The sequence below is a fragment of the Stegostoma tigrinum genome, chromosome 13, assembly GCF_030684315.1.
Source record: "Stegostoma tigrinum isolate sSteTig4 chromosome 13, sSteTig4.hap1, whole genome shotgun sequence".
NCBI classification, from domain to species: domain Eukaryota; kingdom Metazoa; phylum Chordata; class Chondrichthyes; order Orectolobiformes; family Stegostomatidae; genus Stegostoma; species Stegostoma tigrinum.
In genome coordinates, this window is record NC_081366.1 from 27,705,078 (window position 1) to 27,730,560 (window position 25,483).

Here is a 25,483-nt window from a genome sequence, read left to right on the forward strand (position 1 = left end):
ACCAATGCTGCTGGTGGTACAGACAGTGAATTTTTTGGTGGATGTGGTGCCAATCAGCCAGGCTGCTATTGACCTGGATGGTATCAAGTTTCCTGCCTTATTGGACCTGCAGTTATCCAGGCAAACGAGCAGTGTTCCTGACTTGTGCCTTGTAGATAGTGAACTAGCTTTGGGAGGCCAGAAGGTGAGTTACTTACAGCAAAATTCTCAAACTCTGACCTGTTCTGTAATTGCAGTGATTTGTTTAAGTCTTAAACATGTATGCACAGAAAAATGGATGTGTTAGCCATGGTAATTCCATTGAATGTCTGAACCTTGAGTTTGCTTCTCTGTTGTTGAAGATTATCACTTAACTGCTAAGCAATGACAAATAACATTAACTCTTCAGATACTGAAATAATTAGAGTGGGACTGAACGCTGCAATCATTAGCAGTTATTGTTATAAACCAAGAGTGTATGAGCACGTGCCCCTTGGATGAAGTGCTCAAGTATGGATGCCATGTTTCGCGGGAAAGGTCATTTGCATCCAAGGGACCCAATACTCCTAGCCCTGTGGAAGCAAATGCCAGCATAGGTCTGAGGAAGGGTCACTAGACCCACAAGGTTAACTCTGACCTTTTACTTCACAAATGCTGTCAGACCTGCTGAGCTTTTCCAGCAACTTTGGTTTTTGTTCCTGATTTACAGCATCTGCAGTTCTTTCAGTTTTTGTACCAGCATAGGTTCTTTTTTAAAAGGAGGATGATAATGGAAATGGCAAAGATTTGGAATCATTGCTTTCTTTAACAAGTACAAAACATGGGCCAAAGGGCCTCCTCTATGGGATTCTAAAACGGTGCTTGGAATTCACAAGCGCACACTTCTCTATAATATTAGACTAAAACACTCTGTCCCATCTGCGGTAGTCCTGCTGACGGGGACTTTGTTGAACATGAAGCAGGATCCTTTTTATCATTGCAAACTAATGCTGTTGCAGATCGCACACCTCCTTCAGCTCTTATCAGCTTCCAACGAACTGGCAAATCGTGCTGTTAATAATCTGTTCATTATAGGTTTTGTGGCACTAACACTATGTAAACATTACTGCTTATTAATGTTGGCCTTTAATACGCAAATCAGGCTCATTTATTCCTAGCTATCATGGTAATACAGTTGAGTTTAAAAAAATTCGGTGCATGTGTTCTTTGGGTTCATTGCTGTAGCCAGTGAACATGTTGCATATTCAGCGAAGTGTTTCCAGTCATTGTCAAGGAGCTGGTAACAGCAAGAAACCCTGTTTTTTTGCATTAGCCTCTGAACTTGAGGTCCCATGACAAGTCATGTTTTGGTATAGTTGGAAGAAGTGCTAGAATTGAGATCTGTTCCCTGGTTTAGGAAGTGAAAAGAGAACCAATATGCTCCTTGTGCATATTGCAATGTGTGGATGTCTGATTAGATCAGCTGCGAGGTCTTGCATGAAAAATTGTAATTTACTGAAGAAATAGTGTCAACAGCATATGTGTAACTGTGCCTTCATAAGACTTGGTATCTTTTGCAGGGAAAAGGTTATGAAACTAAAGACATTGAAGAGGAAATAGTCATTTGGTAGTACAGACCTTGAGTGTTGACTGAAAAAAGACACATTTTGTCAATGTATTTTGTATTTAATTATCGGGTCAGTTCATAAGAAATACCAAAGTAAAGGAAAACTACATTGATATGCTGACAGCAAGTTTTGGTTGGTAGAATCATTGGCATGGAGAATGCATTGAGTGATGATGACAGGGAATTAACCATCAAGCTACGTTTGAATATTAAACACGGCAGGCTGACTCTGGTCCAGGCATTGCTCTGAGAAATGAGACAGAATGGTTGTAACTCATTTTGTTACCTATATCAGAAAGAAAATGTCCACACACTGCATCTGTTCCATCTACAGAAGAGTTGACGGCCATTCTCTGGCTCATTTCTCCAAACAATGTTTCGTTCAATCAGCGTCAACCAGCATGGGTTAAAATTTAAACAAAGTTTGACAATTAACAGTCAGTCATCAGTAACTGGTGCTTTCTGTATGGCAATGCCTCTGATCAGAGTCTACTTGCCTTCCAATCAGCACTGTTTTCTCATTCAATATAATGGTTGCTTTCCCAACACTTTGATAATTGTAAGTTGTCCAAATGAATGCAAGATGTAAAGCCTCAAAATAATATTTTGCCTGAAATCAGCAATTTTGGTGAGTCTGATGCAACATTGTCTCTGAGTCCTACTGAGACCTCAATGCAATTTTGTAAAACACTTCTCAGTAGCTATGCAGTATACTTCTATGGCACCGTACTTGTCCTGTCTCTCCTCTCACTGGAGATGGAATTACTCCCTCCTGTGTGTGTGTGTCCCAGGATTCCCAAAGTTGGTGCCATACTTAAGACACAGTTAGGGTTTAAGCTGGTACCCCATCAGTTCAGAGCTGCACTGCACAGTTCCTTTGTGGGAAGAATTGCCCTGGAGATGGTGGGGGGCCTATGCAACTTGGCACCCTGATTTTGCCAACAGGGATTCAGAAGTTCTGGTGGATGGGGTAGTGCTGAGAAGGGCTGTTCCCTATCCATAAACTTAGAGAAGACTGAGCCACCTTACCTTGCCAGTCTGATCTGAGATTGGCACCAGGTCAGTATGGTGGCAACAGTCTGGAGGAATGTGCAGCAGTACTGCTACGAGTTCAGTGCCTTTTCCATTCTGTGAGGTAAGTGCCATCATTTCTTTGCCATCATCTCTGCTACTTCTCACTCGTTCTGCAACCAGATCAGTTCCCACCAAGTTCATTGCCTGTCTCTCTCACTACTGCAACCAATTCTCTCACCCACTGCAACAACGCACGCCAGTAACCCTGCCTGGTCTTTGTGCTGCCTACTCCCACTGTGTGGAGACCACTGCACATTTCCTGCATCTGTATCAGCATTGACAGCTGTGCCAGCCACTTCCAACTTGCTCATTCCCTCCCTTTTTGCATTTTTCGGGGGAACTATTCCACAATAAAGCAGAAAGAACCAAGATGGTGGTCAGGTGCCCAATGTTTGTCATCTCAACACTGACGAGTTGAGAGCAGTGACTGTTCATGTAGTAATGCTGAAATCTCTATTCCTTGCTGTTCTCCCATTACCACCATTATAAATATACTATCTTAACGTGCACTACGTCTGCTGGATCTATGTACAAAATTGCACCCCATTGCTCTAACCATCATTGTCAGCAACAATGACCAGACAGTGGAGGAAATGGGTGATATATGATGTACGTGTGCTGTTTTCCTCACGAGACGGAGTGGTGCCAGTAGATGCCCAGCTGGGTGTCTGAGAGAGAACAGTGCCAAACTTGACACTTTTTTTAAAAAATAAAATTCCTCTAAATCGAGCTCAAAATGATAGATGAAAGCGTTAGATTTATGCAACAGGAATGTTTTGAGACAGGATATCCTACAAAAAATGTCAACTGAACTCAAATTATATTCCACTGTGATCATTTGATTGGAAATGCAGTTTCAAAGGTGACCTGACCATTTTTATTTGTAAGGGAAATAGAGGAGAACAGTAGAAATTTACTTTAATTTCTAGCTGATCCTGATGACAGCTGTTACACTGTAGAACACAACCCGTGATAACCACCACCATAGTTTTGTTTCTCTTGTGTCTTGCTAGTCCTTTGTGACACACCCATAACTTTTTTTTCAGCATTATGGGCTACATTCTGTTTTCCTGCCAAATTGTTTTGTTTTAATTGTCTTTTAATGAATGATCTTAATTGCATTGACTTCATTTTTAAATGTCACATATTAGTGTACATTTTTGAAACTGGAGTGTAATTGAATTATTAAAAGGAATATTTCTTCAATGTGCATTGTTTTAAAAAAAGTTTATCTCTGTCATGCATGTTTCATCAAATGATGAGTCAATTCTGATGTCTTTTATTCTGACAGTTTACCATGACAGTTGGAAACTTAAACAATACTGGGGAAATTCTTCTGCTTAAGTTTTAATATTGAGCTTTATTCTTAAGGTGGTTTCCTGAACACTGTTACTGAATTCCTGCTGGTGGTTGTGTTCCCTTTGCAGATGAACAAAAAGGATATTACTTGTTCTATCATGGTCATCAAGTTTACTCCATAGACCAATTGAAACAGGGCTGTAATGATAATTAATTGTATGACAGAGACCCTTAGACTGTTCCATGAATTTTCCTCATTGTGCATGTTCTCAGTACATGACAATGTTCTGGTTTATTAAGACTATCTCAGTTTCGCATGTTCTCTGATAATGGTAGAATTATGAACACCCGGACTATAACCTCTTGAGGGTTTCCATGTGGCATCATAAAGCACAATAGTGAAACTAGTCTATGTTCCCACCATAAACCCCAGACTAGAGTTTTGATTCTTGATCCTGAGTATTGTAACTTCTATCAAATTAGAACTGTTTTGTTGACGGTTGATTCTATTTTAGTTTGTGCTTCGTGATCCTATTAATGCAAGTTAATTAACTGGCAAATTTATCAAGCAATTTACAATTATTTACAAGAAAAATCCCATAATTGTTATTAGTAACCTATTATTCTTGAGTCGTGCCTGATTTACTTGTACTTCATTCCTTGTATATCAACATAAATGTATCAATTATTTGTTGAAATCAAAAACTGCAGAAGTAATTAAGTACAATTTTCTTGTTATCTTCATGGGCTTAACATGCGTAGCATTGCTTAAATGACTTTTTTTGTCATTCTTTGAGATGTTGGGTTTTTTTGGTCTTCCTTTGAGATGCGTTACTGTCAGTAAATTTCTTGCAAAAGGTGCCATTGTTTTGAACTGCAGCCTGTGGGAAAGATACTTCTACAAAGTTGTTTGGTAAGGAATTTCAGATTTTTGACTGTGACGTTCTCTTCATGAATGAGGTCATGGATGTAAATCCATCTCAACTACTGTGATCTCTGCCTCTTTCTTGAATCACTCACAAAAACTCAAATGAGAATTGATTATTTGACATTGGTTGCAACCCTCCACTCTCTTTCAAAACTGCTCCCATTTTGATTTAATATCCACCACAATTAATCTAATTCAAAATACCAGTCTTGTGGCATGTTTATCATGTGTTAAAATAATGTTACATCCATTATTGTAATGATCCTAACCTATTTAAAGTAAAAAAAGTTTTCTTTGTAAATAGCAGCTAAGATCGTTCATTTCCATCTATGTTTTTTGTATCAATATTGCATGACTTTCTCAGTGCCTCCATAGATTTATGCAGGGTGTACTGGAGAGAATATGGTACTTGAAACTGGCAGCTCTCCAAACTGACAGGTGATGTGGGTAGTGGAGACTTCTTGGACCCAAACTATTCCCAGTACTTTGCCTGAAAGCAATTGAGCATTTAGGCAAGGTTTAAGAAACAAAAAATGGCCTCACTGGTTTGAGAGCGGACAAGAATCCTGTATTGCCTGTTGCCAAGGAAGCTTGCTGAATTGAATGCCAGTCAAGCATTTAATTGGGCAGCTGTGAGCACCCTCTTGGATCAAGGATCCTGAGGGTGAAAGTCTCTCACCATGAGCTGCTGGACAATGGGAAACTTGCCTCCTTTCATTGCACCAGGCAGGAGGCTGCCTGTAGAACACCCACTTGGGATTACCATGGTGTTACCATGAGTGTTTGTTTTGTGAGGAATGGGATGGGCAAGAAGGGTGGATCTTTGTGCTCCATTTTCCCAGTTTAGGTCCTTCAATAAGGCATTAAATGCCTTTTGAGTGAGTGCTGCAAGACCATTCACTCCTACCCCCACTGCCTACAGGCAACCCTAGCAGGATTTTTTTCTTGAGCTTGCAGCATTGGAAGTCCTCTGCCTGCGGGAGAATGGATACCAGCAGCATCGTGATGAGGGCCCTAAGTGGGCTCAGTTGGTGGCAAGGCTGATGAGAGACTGGACCCCTTTCCTTCCAGTCTGTAATTTGCCCACCCGCCACCCTCCCTCTTGAATTAAATATCAAACACCATCCAGCCCACCCAAAATCTGCCATGTTGAAAGGTATCAAATTCTACCCAGAATCTCCCAGGAATAAAAATGTATCTGAAACAGAGCCGTGTGTTTCATATTGCGGTACCAACATGTACTCGATTCATATTGTTTAGTGGAGGTGACAAGGCTCAATATAATGACGCAAAATACAAGGCATTGACTTTTTAATAAGTAGGATGTTGAATGATTCACTTCCGCAAAGTTATAGAAACAAGTGATTTGTGCCTCTATTTGAAGGGAAGCAAAGAAAAGGGACGCTTCACTCACCACAATACTTGTGGGGTTGTTGGTTTGCTCAACCGCTTCCTTAGTTCCACCTCTGATGTGGGAGTCATTGCAGCTGCATCATGTTTCTATGAACTCATGAGACCAAAGTGTTTCATATCTACGCTGACTATATCAAAAGCTGATTCTGTAATCGGGATCACTCACATTAATCTGTAGTTTTTTTTTTAATCAGCCTTGTATATTGTCCCAGAATTTGGCAGTGAAATTGCAGATGGATGTTGCATTTCAAATCTAGACCCAGGTACCGTAGTTTTCCCATTTTTTTTTTGGTCTGGGATGGTTTATCCATATGTTGATCAATTCAGGGCTGCAGGGGCCTCTTTGTAGCATAAATGGGTATATAAAATAAAGATGCCTGTTAGGTGAATATACAACCCTTGTTGTACTTGTGTAATTTAATGTGTTTAGATGGGCCGAATGGCCTTACTTCCACTCCTATGTCTTATGGTCTTTCTTCCACTTTTTCCATCCAAAAATCCATCATGAAAGTTAGATACAAATGTTGTTGATTTTGTTTTTGACTTGTCAGACAGTAGGGGGCACAATGAAGCATATTTTCATACTTACTGGTGTCCATTAATTGCTGAAAAATGGTCCTGTTTGGTTTGGTATGCACATGACAAATGTTGTTGACTTTTTGTCAGTTAGCAAACATTTTGCTCCTTATTTTACTAAATTGCAAGAATTTTAAAAAGTGTTTTCAAATTCTAGATTTCAGTGTAGCAAATGTTGTCACTGTTCTGTGCAACCACCACATCTAAGCGTTGTGGAGCCACTAGCTTAACTAAATTGGCTTCTAACCTCAGTTGAATCCAGTCAGCTAAAGGGAAGTACAGTAGCACTAAGAAAATGCTTAGTTTCTACAAGTGACATTCATGTGTTTCCTTCTGACCAACAGTGGCTGAATATGGTGTAGAATTGACTTTCCAATGCAGGAAGCATGTGAACCGTGAATGGAGGAGAGTGGATTTATCCTTATCAGAAAATATAAATTCACACAAGCCATTTTTCAACTAAATTCGTTGTTCTCTTTTCAAAATGGATTAGACTATAAACTTTTTTTTCCCCCCCCATCCATTCTATACTACACCGCACTCCCAGTTGACAAGACAGTGTAGTATCACTTTGAAACTGGGATCTAAAAGATACACAACAGTGTTCAGGCTAATGTTTCAACCAAGATTTTGTTTTGGCCTTGAGGCAGATTTACAGGCACTGCAGAACAAAGATAGGAAATTATGCAAAACATCTTTGACGGCCATGATTACTGTGTGTGGGTGTGTAATTTTTAGAATATACTTATTGTTCAGTGGCAGTTCGCCAATCCACTAAGTAGAGCACAGCCTTTTGCAACACCCACAGGTGAACATTTCCAGTGTTTAGTACTTACAACTCTCCTTCACCCTTCTTTCCCTGCCCCCAGAGTAGCAATTTAAATAAGAGGTGGTCAGATTAAGGTGGATTAGGAAAGGCCGTTATGTACAGTACATAATATAATTGAGATATACTAGTTCTTGATGACCCTTCCACTCCCGAAGGAGAGATCTCATTACTGTTCAGTTAAAAGTGAATATGTATCTTAATGTAAAACATTTTATAGAAGGTATTTTACTAGTCTGACTTGCTTTAGAATATCTTCTAAACTATTGCATTTTGTAATGTGTCAAAAGGCAAAGGAAGAATACATAACATGGGCTGTAAACATTTTATTCCTAATTATAATCAAAAGTTCAGACTTGAATCCTTTGTTTTTTTTCCACAGCTGGTCTCTATCTTGTGACATTGAGTCACATCACGAGTTGAGTCACATGAGGTAGATAGACACAACACACCTTAATTACAATGCTGTTTGGAATGTACTTTTACAATAGCTTTCTATTTGGCAAGTATCTTATTGCAATCTGACTGTAACAGATGCAAATTCGCAAAAACATGTTGTGAAATCTTCCAGGTAGATTTCAGTTGTAATATGATTTGTTAAATCATGTAAGCATAGTCAAACTTTCTGGTTGGTTAGAAACTAAAAATTGCCTTTTAATACAGATCATGTCTTATTTGTTAAGAACACAACTGCTCTGGCATTCGAAAGTGACTTCATTTAATGACCACCTATAGTTCAAAAGTCCTCTCTCTGCATCATTTAACTTCCCTGTGTTTTAATTCTTTGACTAAACAAGTCATTCAGAAATTTTGGGTTAAAGCAAATTGTCTTGAGGAAGAAGGAAAGGCTGATGTTAATTAACATGTTTCATTTGAATGGTTTGCTTGTAAATTGAAATTAAAGAGAGATTAAAGATTCCGTAATCGGATTGCTTTTTCATCCGACTTGACAAGATGGAGAACTTTGATTATATTTAATCAACTGTGCAATAGACAGATTATATAATGTGTGAACTTTACTGGAGATCTAAAAAAAATTACAGTTAGACCAAAGATTAGCATATGTACTATCTTACCGTTTTGGCGAATGGATGTTTGTTTTGCAGCCCTTTTGCTTTTTTTTGTATGAATTATGTGGAAAATGTTCTCCCAGCTCTATCAACTTGACAGTCCTGTGAAAACAAGAGGCTCAGTCTTGTTCCAGCCTGATACAGTCAAAAGAGAATTGACCAGAGCTAAGCACAATATTAACAATTAATTAACAGTTTTAAAAAAAAATCTGGTTTGGAAATGGGGGTCAGGCATTGATTAATTTGTCTTTTTTCAAAAGCTGGGGTTCCTGAACAAACCGTCACAGCTCACTAAAGAACCTGGCTTTGCATCTGACCTGTGAGAGTTTTAGGCTGCCCTTGCTGTTATTCACACATGTGGCATAGGACCTGTTGCAGGAATATGTGCACTCAACTTGTGATAATGGTAATGCATATGATTTTCATTGTTTTTAAACCTCGAATGACCTTTACATTATGTCCCTGTGATTTCTGTATGAGCATATGATTTAGGAACACGAGTAGGCCACTTGCCTCTTGAACCTTCTCGCCAGTCTCTCATGGCTAATCTAGAGGTCTCAGTTCCACCTTCCTGCCTACTGCTGATAACCTCTGACTTCCTTATTATTCGAGAATTCATCCAGCAACACTGCTGAGAAGTGGGATCCTTCAGAACTTCTTCAAAAGCACTTTTTGAGTCATGCTCCGTGGTTGAACAACTTTTATTTGCTACTGATACAAATGTACCATCTGTCTTAGCCCCAGAAAGAGTAAATTGAACAGTTGAGATTTGCTCATGTGATCTGGGGTTTTTTTTAAACCTTCTATTTCACAGCCAATTCAAATTCTGGCACAGTCTGCGAGCCCTGATAACAAAATCTGCAGATTAATTTACGTGACCCAAATCTACTTTTGATGTAGTCAGAACAGATTTGAACTACTTTTGATCTCAATACCTTTCTCTCCACCTTTAAAAGACACTCCATTAGACCTAAAACAAAAACAGAAATTGCTGGAAAAGCTCAGCAGGTCTGGCAGCATCTGTGGAGTGAATTCAGAGTTAACACTTGGGGTCAAGTGACCCTTCCTCAGAACTCCGTTAGGCTTATCTCTGAAAATTTGTTTCACCATCAGTCTTAATATTTCCTCATATGGTGCTGTTGATTTTTATTATGCTCCTGTGTAATATTTTCTAAACTTTATGATTGAAATTGCAAGCTTTTGTCATTTGAAAGATCAGATGCACCATAGCCCACCCTACACAAGTGATTAAAGCACCTTGAGGTTGACCATATCGTTGAAACAGATGTAGTGTAGTGACAATGGAATCCAGCGTGGAAAGCTCTTGCAATGCCACCCTTGGTGCAATTGTCACGGCTCCCATGCTGTCAATTACACGTTGTGATCATTGCAACTTTTTTTTATTGTCATTGTGAGATTTTCATATAACTGGGAATGCATCTGCTGTAATGTTATTGGAGACCAGGCATTGAAACATCTGAGCCTGCCGATGTAGTTCTCCATTGTTGCAGTTTTACTTCTTTAGCCTGGATTACACAATTAAAGAACAGTGCTGCAAAAAAAAATGCATGATGACCTATTTTGTTCTCATATCAACTTGGAGTATTTCTCATTTTCTTTTCATAAGTGCTGTGCATTGTAGCAAATTGCAATTTTTTGATAGTCTCCTTATAAGCCTTTTTTCTGGAGAACAACTTGTGCTATTTATTGGAGTTATTGCAGCAAGAGGGAAGTTTTAACTCTGGAAAGGAAACTTCTCTGTATGTTTATCGACTCAAATGAGAATCAGATCTTGTCGTTTATGGATTGACTGGTATGGTTTTAGTAACAGTGTGCAATTAATAGTTAAATTGACAAAAGGGAAAGTATCAGTCAAAAATTCAAGTATAGTTTGTTATGGTTTGTTTTAAAAAATAATCAGTACCAGCCAGTATTGCATAGGATTGTTTGGTAAACTGCGACTTATTTATTGTATTGTGTTTGACAAAGGACATTGAACAAGTGTCGTTGTGTTCAGCTGGATGAATGTACAGGGTTTTTGTTAGAGTGAAATGATGGAAAATAGAGGGTTCGATTGGAAGAGTACAGGCTCTAGAGAGCTTGCTAATGCAGGGATTGGTTGGCAGGCTTCGGTGTAGACCCAGGTGGTACAGTCAAGTCACATGATTGCTTCTCGTGCCTCAGTCAGCAGAAGATGCCTGTCACTGCTGCAAGATTGAAGGCATCCTGATGCATCAAGGAATGTGCTGGGCTGTAGTGGGAAAGAGGAGAGAGCAGGAGGAAGTGCTCTTTGCTGCTGCTTATCATTTGGATTGCCTGATCATTTGTGAGCTAGATTCCACTGCTGCTGAAACCAGCATTACGAGGAGTTTTAATCTGTAAACAAGTAATGCACTCTAGTTCACGAAGAAATTTGAGCTAAACGATATTTGCTGTAACAAAGTCTCTGAGAATCTGTACTACTATATGTTTCTGTTGGTGCATGTTTGAGCATGGAATTACCTTTGACTGAGTGTTGTTCATATCTCTATGTGTGTCACCTGACAGCCTTGTGCTTCAGGATGAACCTAATACAGAGCTATTCTTAGGAAGGGAGAGCGAGCAAAGAAACCTTTCTGTGGATTATATAGCTGGACATTGCAGCAGGACAATGTTACCCAGGTAATTTATTTATCAAATAAAAATATGAATTAAGAACTTTTTAATGATCTCGAAACAGTTGTCCTGCTGGAGCCGACATAATTTTTAAAAAATGATTTTATTGCAACAGCTGCTAATGTTGTTTACAAAAGTTTCTGTTTGTACTGAATTTGCGCTTTTTTGAAATATTTCTTGGGAATGTTTTCTAACTGGAAGGGAATATAGGGTTAAAACTTTAAGTTCTTAACTAATGGTAAAAGATGTTGCATTTTCCATTCTGTTTACTGAAGTTGCATTTTATCTGTTTGATTTAAGCAATGGGGAAGTCTCCTGAAGAGTTGTTGACCAGTTTGCATAGAATGTGCGGATATTCATGGAGAAGGTAGTAGTTAAAGAAAAATAGGTATCTAATATTGGTTATCACATCTAAACTCTTTTGTAAGAGGTTCCTGAAAGGATTAATGGTACTGGGAGTTCTGCATTGCAAACACAGCTTTTCAGCTTTCATCATCTAGTAACTATCATGGGTCTTTTTCCAGGATTTCACATTTACTTGTAGATTTCAGGTCAGTTACTTGAGGCTTCCACACTGAGTAGTGTTCTGATTATAATGGGATTGGCCCGATTTAATCTCATTGTATTGGAACTGATATACCTTAATTTTGTGTCATTATAAGTGGCATTGATATCCCTCATGTTGATGAGAGTCAGTTTTTCCACTTTTGGAACTCGGGTTCCACGATTACCATCTATCATACTGTCAAAGACTGATAAATAGAGTTTTTGCATTTTCATTACACTCCCTAAAATTGTTAACACAATAAACTTTCATACTATTTGAGGTGTAGTATCACAAAATAAACACGTTGATGTTTTGGCTATTTTTGAGCAGAAGAGATTTTGATCACTGCTAGCAGAGATGCACCATGTCTGTCCTAATGATTCTAGCCTGTGTAGAAACCACCCACAATCTGACACAAGTATTGCAAGCTAATTCTGTAACCGGTGCTGGTGATTTCTGACTTAAGAACAATCCCGTATAGGGTGTATTAATCTTAAAGATCTGACATGCAAATATTTGTGTGGCCCCATTGCTATTTTATGCTCGTAGAATCCTTCCAGTGCGGAAGCAGGCCATTTGGCCCAATGAGTCCACACTGGCCCTCCGAAGGAGCATCCCACCCTGACTCATTCCCCTACCCCTGCATTTCTTCATGTCTGCCCCAAACATCCCTAAACACTGGTCAATTTGGCATGGCCATTACCACATCTTTGGACTATGGGAGGAAACCGGAGCACCTGGAGGAAACCCATGCAGACTCGGGAAGAATGTGCAAACTCCACACAGACAGTCACCCAAAGGTGGAATTGAACCTGCATCCCTGTCACTGTGAAGCAGCAGTGCTGACCACTGATCCACCGTGCTGCACGGTGCTATATGGTGTCATGATTTGCATTGAAGTAAACTAATGAATGTCCTGAAGAACAGAATCTGTTTGTAATCTTGGCACTGCCTGTACTGTAACATGAAAGCAACTTAAAACTCCCTCCCTCCAATATACCCCAGTCGAAGAATAGTAGCTCTGAACCTGACACTTCCTTCCTTCTTAATAGTTTGTGCTGAATTATGTTAATGCACTAAGATGATTGATGTGCCAGTAAAGGTGATTTTGTCCTGGATGGTATCAAGGTTATTGAGCTGTTGGAGCTGCACCCATCCAGGCGAGGCAGAGGGTGTTAGTATTCCATCATACTGCTGAAAGTGCTTTTGCAAATAGTGAACAGGCCCTGATGAGTCAGGAAGTGAGTTGCTGCAGGATTCATTGTCCCTGACTGTGATTCCTGTGGCTACAATACGTGTATGAAATGCATACAGAAGTTGTTGGAGAAACTCAGCAGGTCTGGCAGCACCTGCAGAAAGAAAACGGTTGGCCCTTCTTCCTAACGTTGTGTTTTTTGTTTTTATTTCACATTAGTGGTTTATTCCAGTGTTTAATTCACTGCCACAACTCTTACAGATATGTCCATCTTGAAGAATTTCTGCCCTTCATTTCCAACAGGATTTCCATTTAAATCTGTCTTGTTGTTCATCATTATTACTTTCTTGTTTTCCCTCTTAGCCTCCAGAATCCACAGTTTTTTGTTTTACTGGTCCAGTTTCAGACTCTGGTCAGTGGTAAAGCCTGGGATGTTGGTTCTGGAGGATTTAGTGATGGTAGTGCCATTAGACTTCAAAGGGCTATGGTTAGTTTCTTGCTGGTAATATCTGTTGCCTGATACCTGAGGGGTATAAATATTACTTGCCACTTATCAGCCCAAGCCTAGATGTTATGAAGGGTTTACTGCATATGGATATGGTCGCTTCAGTATGAGAGCAGTCAGGAATAGTGTTGAACATTGTGCAATCATCAGTAAACATTCACACCTCCTGATGATTATGATGAAGGAAAGGTCATTGTTGAAGCTGCTGAAGATGGTTGAGCTTAGCACACAACCCTAAGGAATTCCTGCTGAGATGTCCTATGACTGAGATGATTAACTTCTAAGACCACAAACAATGACATCGTTTTTGAGCAAGGTATGACTCCAACTGGTGAAGAGCTTTGCCCTGATTCCCAATGTCTTCAGTTTTGCTGGGGTTTTTTGATGTCATATGCTACCTTGATGTCAAGGGCAGTCACCATCATCATCTTTGAAGGTGTTGAAGGACACGCTCATGGGAGCTGGATACGATGCTCAGCTCATTGATTTGTCAGTTCTGACATGCCACATTGAAAACTGCAATGACCTCCACAGAATACAGACACAGGATATGCCTGAGAGTGTACTCTTCGTTGCCCAGTACTTCCTGGGATCGGAGAAACTAAACCATGTTCTTCGTAGCCTTCAAAGCATTACCGATGACAATGAGCATCTTGCCAAGATCTTGCCCACACCACCACTTATCACCTTCAAACAACCACCAAACCTTTAAACAGGCCATTGTTCACTGCAAACTACCCAGTCTTCAGGACGACATCAACCACAAAACCATACAGCCTGTGCAAGCCAAGTCATATCATTGACATAGACACTACCATCACACGTGGAAACACCACCCGCCGCGTGCATGGCAGATACTCATGTGATTCAGCCAGTGTTGTCTATCTCATACACTGCAGTCAAGGATGCCCCGAGGCATGGTACATTGGTGAGACCATGCACATGCTACGACAGCAGATAAATGGATGCTGCTCAACAATCGCCAGACAGGGATGTTCCCTCCCAGTGGGGGATCACTTCAGTGTTCAAGGGCATTCGGCCTCGGATCTTTGGGTAAACGTCCTCCAAAGGGAACTTGGGATGCACAGCAACACTGAGTCACCAAGCAGAAGCTAATAGCCAAGTTCGAAATCAATGAGGATGGTCTCATCCAGGATCTTGGGTTTATGTTGCACTGCAGGTATCGCGCTCTCTCTCTCGCGCGCACACACACGTAAATCTATGGGGTGAATTTGTATTTGCAGATACATTCTATTTTGTTCTCAAAGCACACAATTTATAGACAATCAGTCAATGTGGCATTTTATAAATTCCTCCTTTAGAAATAAAACCAGTCTGACTCCAAACCAAAAAACAAACAGATTCTAAACACAGCCTCACACCTAACATGCATTGTCTGATTTAAAATGTCACCTCTTCTTTACACTGATAAAATCTTTAGTTCTCTCAGGACTGTGACTTGAAAGGAATTTGCGGATTTAAATATACATATTAATCAATTAAAACATCCTAACTGATTAAATATTTAATAGCATTTTAGGTTTGTTTAATACATCCTCATCAGTGGTGTGTCTATTTGATCTTTTACTTATAAATTCTGTGTGATATTACCTCTCTCAATAACACCTGAAGGAGGAGTGAGGGTCTGAAACCTTGTTTTGAAATAAACCTGTTGGACTATAACCTGGTATCATATGGTTTCTGACCATGTCCTCCTTTTTGGAGTTCACCTTTTTTGTCCATGTTAGAACTAAGGCAGTGATAACACCAGGAGTTCGGTGATCCTCCTGGAACAATAGGAACAGAAGTCGGCCATTCATCTCCTTGAGACTGTTCCATTTTTCAATGAGATCATGGCTGATCTGTGGCTTAACTCTAAATACCCGCTGTTAGCTCATATCATTTAATACAGTTGCTTAACAGAAAAAAGTCTGTCTCAGTTTTAAAACTAGTAAGTGAACCAGCATCCACTGCCATTTCTGGAACAGAGTTCCAAACATCTACCACCCTTTGTGTTTCGATGCGCTTTCTAACATCTGTGCTGAATGGTCTGCCCCTAACTTTTAAACTGTGCTCCCTGGTTCCCCAACCAGTGCAAATAGTTTATCTTTATCGACTGTTTTTTTTCCTGTTAATCTCCTTAAAGACTTAATCCAAACTGAGCATTAGCAAAAGGGTTATTCTTTTGCAAGTGCCGCTTGACAGCACTATCGATGACCCCTTTCATTGCTTTGATGATTGAGAGGAGATTGGTAGGACACAGGTTGGTTGGGTTGGATTTGTCTTGCTATTGACAGGACATACCTGGACAATTTTCCACATTGCTGGGTAGATGCCAGTATTGTAGGTTGAGTGGAGCAGCTCCCCATCACTCTTGATTATCGACGCAGACTTAGTTTTTTTTAACCGTTACTATTCTAACAAACTCTGACCTCTCCCCACCGTTATGTTTGATCTTCTGAACGGATAAATACAGGTAACACTGGAAAGGATATAGCAGATGAGGGGACAGGAAAGCTAGAAATGCTAATGATGAAAGCAATGCTCTGTGTGCTACTTGAATCTTGTTCTTTGTGCTATGCCAGCATCTGCTGAATTCATTTAATACAATATACTTGTTTGTTCTGTTCTCCTTTCCTTAGCATGTAACCAACTGCATCTATTTAAAGCCAAGGCTGAGAAATATTTATACTGCTAAAATTAGCATTTGTTTGTTTCTGCTAAAAAGGCATATTTTACTAAACAATGCAGTAATGTATGATCGGTTAAATCAGATACTTCATAAAATCTGTCAAATGTTTTAACATGCTTCACACAATTATATTTTCTCATTGCTTTATATCCAGGAACTGCATAGCAAACTCATTCGAGGTCCCATCCTCCAAGTTCATGCTGTTAAAAGTTGTTTATTCCTTGCCTTCTCATGCTTATACTATTTGCTGAACTGTTGCTTTAGTTGAAGTGCAGCTTCTCAATGCATTAATTTCTGTGCTGGTGTGATGCATTATTGCTTAATGTGTAGAGTAGTCAAACTGGTGAACCAGCCAATGCAAATAAGTAGGTGTCTTTTACTTTAATTTAAATATGTGTTAATTATTCTAAAAGGCAACTGTAGTCTTGTTGATTTCAAAAAACACTTGTAGTATCTTGGACTCAATTTGAGAAGAAATGTATTTTTGTTCTAACGCTAAGAGTTCTGAGGATAAAATTACTTTCTTAAAAAGTACAGAAACATTTTATTAACTGGCACCTATGGGACCTAACAGGTGATCAAATATTCCCACTGATCAAGTGGTGGAGGGAGTGGATGCTTGTGGCTGCAGTGCCAATCAAGCGGACAGCTTTGTCCTGATGGTGTCAAACTGCTTCAATGTTGTTGGAACAGCATTCATCCAGGCAAATGGGGAGTATTCCACACACTCCTGACTTGTGCCTTGCACATGACAGTCAGGCTGTGGGGAGTCAGGAGGTGAGTTACTCACCAGAGTGTTTCTGGCTTCTGATTTGCTTTTGTAGCCAATGTGTTTGTGATGAGTCCAATTGAGTTTTTGTTCAGTGATAACCCCAGGATGTTGATGGGGGAGTTTAGTGATGGTAATACATTGCATGTCTCGTCTTGGTGATGGTCATTGCCTGGCATTTGTGTATTGTGAGCCCACGCCTGAATATTGTCCAGGTCTTGTTGCATTTGAACATTGTGTGCTTCAATATGAGAGGATTTGCGAATGGTACTGAACTTTGTGCAATCATTGGTGAACATCCCAACTTCTGACCATATTGTGGAGGGAAGGCCATTGATGAAACAGTTTAAGATGATTGGGCTGAGGTCACCACCCTGAGGAACTCCTGCAGAGATGTTCTGGAGCTTAGATTACTGATGTCTAACAAAGACAAACCATCTTCCTATGAGCTCGGTATAACTCCAAGCAACAGAGTTTGCCCCCTAATTTCTATATTCTAGTTTTGCTAGGGCTCCTTGATGCCACCATTTGTCGAATGTGATCTTGATGTCAAGGGCTGTCACTCTCACTTCACCTCTGGAATTCAGTTCATTTTAAAAATTTTTCTCAATGTTTTGAACCCAGGCTGGAATAGGTCAGGCGCTGAGTGACCCTGGTAGAACCCTGGGCATTGCTGATCAGTGTCACTTGATAGTGCTGTTGATGACCCTTTTCCATCACTTTACTGATAATGAAGAGTAAAGTGATGAAGAGGTAATTGGCTGGGTTGTAATTGTTCTGTTTTTTTATGTACAGGAATACACGGGCAATTTTCCACATTGTTGCATAGTGTTGTAACTGTGCTGGAAGAGCGGCAAGTTCTGGAGCACAAGTCTTCAGTACAATTTCCAAAATGTTGTCAGGGGCCATAGGCTTTGACTATCCAGCCTCTCCAACCATTTCCTTTCCCATCATGTGGAGTGAATGGAATTGGCCAAAAGCTGGTATCTGTAATGCTGGGTATCACTGGAGGAGGCCAAGATGGATCATCCACTGGGCACTTTCGGCTGAAGATTGCTGCGAATGCTTCAGCCTTATCTTGGATCTGATCTGTTGGTTGTGGCATCGCTTAGGTGTGGGCTATATGGCTCATTGCTTAGCTGCTTGGCATGCAAGTAGTTCTTTTGGTAGCCTCACCAGGTTGACACCTCATTTTTGAGTATGATTGCTGCTCCTGGCATGCTGTCCTGCAGTCTCCATTGAATCGGAATTGATCCCCTGGCTTGATAGTAATGGTTGAAAAAGCAACTCTCTATGTTCTGACGAAGGGTCTAGACCCATAACGTCAGCTTTGCTGCTTGACCTGATGTGTTCATCCAGCTCTACACCTTGTTAATTCAATATGCTGTTGGTGTGACCCACAGATTGACAGGTAATTGACCTTATTGTCAGATCCTAAATTTGTAGAGTTCTAGCCTAGGAGCCAGAAAGGGCAAGTTGACCATCAGAAGTGACTATATCACTAATAAAGTGAGAGTGGCCATTGAGGGAACACTGCGGGACATCATAGCTGATCTCATCCCTGGTTAGCATCCCCATGATAGTTTTGTATCAGGACACAAATAGGGTCATGGTGATTTGTCACCCAGCCACTATGGCTTTTCAGGGTGCCGCGAGGAGTTATCTGCTCAGTCATTTTGAGTGGAGGTGGGACGACCTGTAGACTGATCATGGTGGATGGCAGCAGTGGGCTTGCGGCTATGCAGATCCACAACGATGCAGATTGTGTTGCAGTAAAATTCTGCTGTTGATGGCCCACAGCATCTCATGGATGTCTAGTGTTGTGTTGCTAGATCTGTTTGAAGTCTGTTCCATTTGGCACAGTGAGAGTGCCATGTAATGTGATAGAGGGTATTTTCAATGTGAAGGCAGAATTTCAGCTCCACCAGGACAGTATTGTTAAGAGTGATCAGCACAAACACGGAAATAGTATCTGCAGCAGGCAGATTGCTAAGGATAAGGTCAAGTATGTCTGCCTGCGTGTTTCTGCCTGTACAAACTAGCGTACTTCTACTGTACGACAGTCCGCCCCAAAACCAAACTCTGTACCACATAAAGGACCTAGGAATACACTGTAAATTCCATTTCAGAATAATCTTTCTTTGCATGAAATATTCTTCTGTAGAACCTTTTTTCCATTCTTTGTGCCATGTTTTCCACCCCAAAGATAACTCCAGAATGTTTTAAGGAAGTGTGGGGATTAAATGTAAGCAATGAAATAGCAAAAGAGGGACGGGAGAGAAAGTTGAGGCAGAATGTAGGAAGGTCAGTTCAAAAACGTGAGCAAAAAGTACTGTGTTTCATTCATTTTGTCCCTTTGGAGGACCTTAAGAGGTGCTTTGGCTAAATGGTTACACTGTTGTAGTTTTTGTTTTTAATTAGATCCTGCTGACAGTTTTTTTAGATATGAGTTTCTGGTCCTCCAATAATCATACACATTCCTCCTGCACATCCCTTTTATGTCTGAATCCGTGGCTGCTGGATATGTACATCAAAACCCGTACCTGTACCATTTGGAGCAAGTTGCCTTCTTGTGCTAGCGTCAAATATATAATTCCTAATTATTATGAGATTATAAATACTTCTGAGTCATGTGTGCCAATTTGAACATATTCCATTCCATTGAAACAAGGGAAATCCCTCCTTTATGTATATTGGACCAATCATCAGTGAAGATGCTACAAAAAGAAAGGATAGCTTGGCCAAAGATATTTGCTATCACCACCAAACCATAGTCAAAAATCTTTCAAAAATCACATCCCCAATTCCAAACCATTTCCAAGTGCCTTGGGAAGCTTGGAGTTAAGAAAATGCATTATGATATCAAGGCAACCTGCAGTATGGGCATATTGTATTCTGTTGAAACCTAATCTGTAAATACATGAAGTGCAACAGCTGAAAATGTTCATGTTTACCTTGATGTAATATTTAATAGCTAAAGGAGAATTTGTGTGATTGCAGATCGTGTATCATCTGGGGGAGAAATAAATTACCCACTAATTCCTTTTAATGTCTTGACCTACATTCTCACATTTTCTTTCCCCTTGCCCCTCTGGTTCAGTGCTTTTTTTAAAAAAAAATGCTAAGCTAATGTGAACTATGATGTCCTGAACCAGGCATAAACTGGAATCGATAGAGCAGAAAAATAATTTGCTGCCAAGCCTCCATCAATGTTTTCGTGCACAGAGAATAAATATTTCTGAATTTAATTTCTTTGCTTGTTCTGTTTTGCCTGTTGTGTCTCATTATTAACTGCATGGTTTTTGCTTGTATGTTGATGACATCAACTCCACCTTCTCACCATTCTCAATTTTTCTATTGTTACTAGATTATCAGCATGCTTGTTTGATGTCCAGTGCAAGCTTAGGCAGACGTTTCTTCCATTTGAACATAATAAGGAAAACTGAAGCCATCGTTTTTTTTTAGTTTCAAATGCACGCTCTTTTCCCTAGCTACTGACTTTGCCTGCTGAGTCTGAGCCAGAGCCAAACAATTTGCAGACCAGATATCATATTTGTATCTGTGCTATCGCTAAGACAGCCCATTTGTACCTTTGGTATAACTTGACTTTTCCTCTTGTGTTGGCTGATCCCCTTTGCTTCGTTATCACTAGATTTGACTTGCAACATACTCCTGGCCAGCCTCCACATGCTAACCTCTGTAATCTTGAGGTCAGCCAAAAATGTAATGCATTGTCCCTGCTCCAGGGCTGCCCAAATCTCTCTTCTGCATGACTCCATTTTAACATTAGATGCTTAACATGATTCCAGGTGCCAACAAAAATAAGACTGTGTGATAAAACAGTGTAGTGACATTCAATTAAGTTTAAATTTAATATAATTTAGGTTTTCATATTATCCATCTTGATTGTCCAACCTGTAGCCCACAGACAAATTTCAGGCCCACCTGAACTTTAATTCAGCTCTTGAACCCAGCTTTCAAAATACAGGAAAGTGGAAGTGAAAGATTGCGCAATGAACTGCTTCTCCAATCAAATGCAGTTTCTGTCTTGTGTTACTGTTAGCTACACTGTTGAGTGTATTATCATTTGTATATGATAATTTTAGGAGCAATATGCATGTGAATACAGGCGGTGTCTGACTCGCGAACGAGATCACATATGGGGGTGTATTAGCAAGAAACATCCTCCCCCCACCCCCCCACGAGCATTTCCTCGTACTTACAAATGTCAATATATTGTCATGCATTGTATTCCAACTTGCATAAAAATCAACATGCAAACATACTCAAAAACAGAACCCGTTCATGACCCAGGGACTGTCTGTAGCTCCATTCTCTCTGAGGTGTAGACACTAGCAGTGGTGGCCCTGCATGTGACTAGGATGACACGTCAGGGAAGAAGTTATGTATTTGCAGGGGAAGGGAGTCAAGATCATGTTGTTTCATTTGGTAGGGGCAAGACTTGAGTCACTCACCGGTGCGAGCACCTTTATAGGCCGAGTCATTGGAAGGTTGAGTTAGAGAGTGTATGAAGGCTTCATATTTAATTATTCATATTAATTATTCATATTTAATGGGATAGTGTAGGGGGAGGGGCTTAGATTAGTTCACAGGTCGGCGCAACATCGAGGGCCAAAGGGCCTGTTCTGTGCTGTATTGTTCTATGTTCTAATTTTAGTTTTCAGTTTGAAGGCCTGTGGAAAAAATTGTTTTCTAGTTCTGTGGTATATCTGGATTTTGTTTTTAGAAAGGCAATCATTGAAAAGTTTCTTTGGCTATTGGGACATTATTTTAACAAGGTATTCCTTGGAAGTGACATGGTTTCATCTAATTACTTGGACTCGTGGGAAAATCTATGACTGAGTTTGGGACTGAGAAGTCTAGGTTTCCTTAGAGTTTATTTGCTTAGTTTACAGTTGGGGAAGGACTGCCCTAACTCATACCGTTGCCTTTCTGACACACTTGTTGAGAGTTCAGTGTGAAACCTAATTATCCTCTTGAAGATGTCTGGAAGACTGCTGAATACTGTTTGCTAAGCGAGCTATATCTGCCAAAACCCAAGAGACTGCTGCATGTGTCTCGTGAGTTGTCTGCACATGCCAGAATCTTAGATCAACATCCACATGAACATTCTAAGCCTTATTAACTTCTTTTATTCCTTCAGAAGTGGCCAAAAGTGTTTTCTTCCAAAGTGAATCTGGACTGGAAAAAGAAATTGGCTACTTGCTCTGTCTGCGTGCTTTGGGAACAGAGAGAAACTTTTTATTTCATTTTCTAGCCTGTCTGTCTGTGTGTCTCCCCCTCTCTCTCCCCCCTCTCTCTCCCCCCTCTCTCTCCCCCCTCTCTCTCCCCCCTCTCTCTCCCCCCTCTCTCTCCCCCCTCTCTCTCCCCCCTCTCTCTCCCCCCTCTCTCTCCCCCCTCTCTCTCCCCCCTCTCTCTCCCCCCTCTCTCTCCCCCTTCCAAAGTTCCTTGCCCCACTTGTTGAGCAAAAAGAAAATGTTCAATAGCTCTGCTACTTGGCTCTGTTCGATGGTCATCTTTATGAATTTACTCTTTTTAAAATGGTCAAGTTATTGTTTTGTCATTGCTTGGCAAGTTATTTATTTGTTTTTTTCATACCTCCATGTTTATTTGGAACTTCACGTTTTAATATTATGTCAAACTCTGTCTTTCTCATTTGCTCATCAGACCCTTGAATAAGAGAAATTAAAATGTGGTGCCCCATGTGAAAAAGTTGGACAGCCCTGCTGTTGATCAAGATTTTGTATCATCACGTGTCTATGAAAATCCCAAAACTTCACTGTGGATGAAAAAAATCTTTTTGTGGAACCCTAATTCATAAATGTTCTTGATTTCAGCAGCTGTTTTAAAATAAATGGTAATTTGAATGCAGACAGCTCCTTTTTACTAAATTGCAATTCTTCAGAATACAGTTATCTGAGGGGATTAGGTGCTACTTTTCTCCCACAGTTGATGAGCTATTAATATTGACTAAGCAAGCTCTCCTATTAATCACTAATTGGGCAAGTTACCAGAAAGAGCAGCAATCTGTAAAACTGCAGTCCAATACACTGGCTGTATACAAGTCCATTTGTATATTAGTCGACTTCTCTTATCAAGATGGGTCCAGATAGATCAGGCACATGGATCTAATGGTCTTCCTTCCCTGCTTTTAACTTTGAAAATTACTTTAGCAATGACTGAAATAGAGAATATAGAGTTTGGGGATGATACATGGGCACAGTAAAATGATATCAGGTTAGATTTATGGGAAGTGCCTCCTTCAGATTAATAGTGATCTGCATGTTTCTCTGTGAAGGCTCCAGCTGCTGGAAGTTGTGGAAAATCTGTGAAGGGATGACAGCTAGAGCATTGAAAACTGTTGTATTGCTGAGCAGTTTGGGAGAGAATTTGCTGCTGGGAGAGCACAAGGGATAGGAAATTCATGTGATTTTGTTTCTCTCAACCCTAAGCACTATTTCTGTGTTCCCAATTTGGATTGTGATGCTGGTTGAGAGCTGCTGCCTTATTTGTACTAAGTTTTTAGCCATCTAGTATTCCTGTGCTTACAAGCTCGATGTTGAATCCTGGTCAAAAAATACATAGATTTTGAAGTTTAAGTTTTTTTCTTTCAAATCCCTCCCTTAGCTCAGCTCTGTGATCTCCTCCAGCCCTATGACCCTCCAAAACGTGTCTAATTCTGGCTTTATGAGGATTCCTGATTTTAATTACATTCAAGCACCAAGATGCCAAGCCCTGGAATTCCAAATCTCCACAATGCTGCCTCTCTTTCTTCTTTTTTAAGACACTTTTAAAACCCATCTCTTTGAATAAACACTCTGGCCATCTGACCAAATATATCCTTATGTCTCATTTTTCTTAAGGTTTCTGTAATGTTTTGGATGTTGTATTTTGTTAAAGTTGCTAGATGTATCTAAGTAGTTATATCTGAAACAAGTTTTGTGTTTAATTCGTGTACTGTGTAACTATTTTAAATATGTTTTGAGTGAAAACAATGTTGAGTTGTAAAGCTGTCCCTGCTTTGATCCTATTTACTCAAATTTGGTGTTTTAATGAGAAACGTTTACTCCCTTTACCCCTGCCACATAAGTCACCACCATACTGTAACATTCTCACATGTAAATGGAACCAAGTTTAATGTTTTGGTTCAGCAGTTTGAGTTGATCTCTTGGTTTAAGAAAGAAAACCAGGAAGGTGTAGGCATAAAACGCTTCCATAAAGAACAGAAGGCACGATGTGAAGGTGTCAGTGTTGGACTGGGATAACTTCTGACTTTGTCCACACGACACCAGGTTATAGTCCAACAGGTTTATTTGAATCACAAGGTTTTGAAGCACTGCTCCTTTGTCAGATGAAGTGGAGGAAAGAGTACAGGTGCAGAATTTATAGGGAGAGTTAATTGCAAGATAATTGTGAGTATCAAAGGTTTAACTAGAGATGGTGCTAGCATCATCATATTTTTGATTTTCTGTAAATATTTCTCTGCCTTAATTAGTTGGATCATAGGTTATTCCCTTTCCAGCTATTCAGCTATTGACTTTATTCACACCTGTTTCATACTTTTGATCACCTGCAAAGACTCGTTAGTCGGCCTGTTGGCATACCATTCACGCTGTTTATACTGTCTTTTGACACTCTCCCTTAATTACCTGGAATTATCTTGCAATGATCTTGCTGCCTATAAGTTCTGTGCCTGTGCGCTTCCCTCCACTTCACCTGATAAAAGACCAGCGCTCCAAAAGTTTGTGATCTCAAATAACCCTGTTAGACTATAACCTGATGTCGTTTGACTTCTGATTTTGAACAGAAGGCAAGAAGCAGTGCACCAGCTCTAACTCTGATATATAGTGAACACCGGCTTTTCATTTTTGTTTTTGGAGAATGAAATCACCTTTGTTCGATAACATTCATTTCTTTCTAACCAAAGAAGTATAGAGGAAAATGAAGTGATTAACCAAGGAACAACATTTGCTTTAAGAAATGATACTGAACATCATATGCACACATGAAGGGGAATGATTATGTTGAAAAGGCAACTTGCTGAAAGGTTGTAGCTGTTTTACCCAAGACCTACTTGGTAGCATGTTGTTGCGAGTCTGAACAATGAAAGTTCAAGTCCTGCTTCAGGACTGGAGTATAAAAATCAACTTTTACTCCAGTCCAGTGCTTCGGAATTGAAGCACTTCCAGACATGTACTCAATGAGATGCATCTGCCCTTTTCCAGTGGCTATAAAAGATTCCGTAGCACTATTCAGAGAAGAGCAGGAGTGTAATCCTCTGTTCTGAGCAATATTTCTTTCAGTCAACAGCACAAAGTAACAGATTGT

At 40.0% G+C, this 25,483-nt stretch overlaps 1 protein-coding gene across 3 annotated transcripts in view; it reads left to right on the forward strand.

Moving 5' to 3' along the window:
* Window positions 1-25,483, forward strand: part of fnip1 (folliculin interacting protein 1) — a 128,952-nt gene that overhangs the window by 48,475 nt on the left and 54,994 nt on the right. The window contains exon 1 of one of the 3 annotated variants that reach the window (XM_048543208.2): window positions 10,988-11,432. The exons of the other annotated variants lie outside the window; for them this stretch is intronic. Within the exon in view, the coding sequence (XP_048399165.1) occupies window positions 11,422-11,432 (11 nt within the window). The 5' untranslated portion in view covers window positions 10,988-11,421. Of the gene's footprint in view, window positions 1-10,987; window positions 11,433-25,483 lie in introns of those variants that run through there. 3 annotated transcript variants of the gene reach the window in all.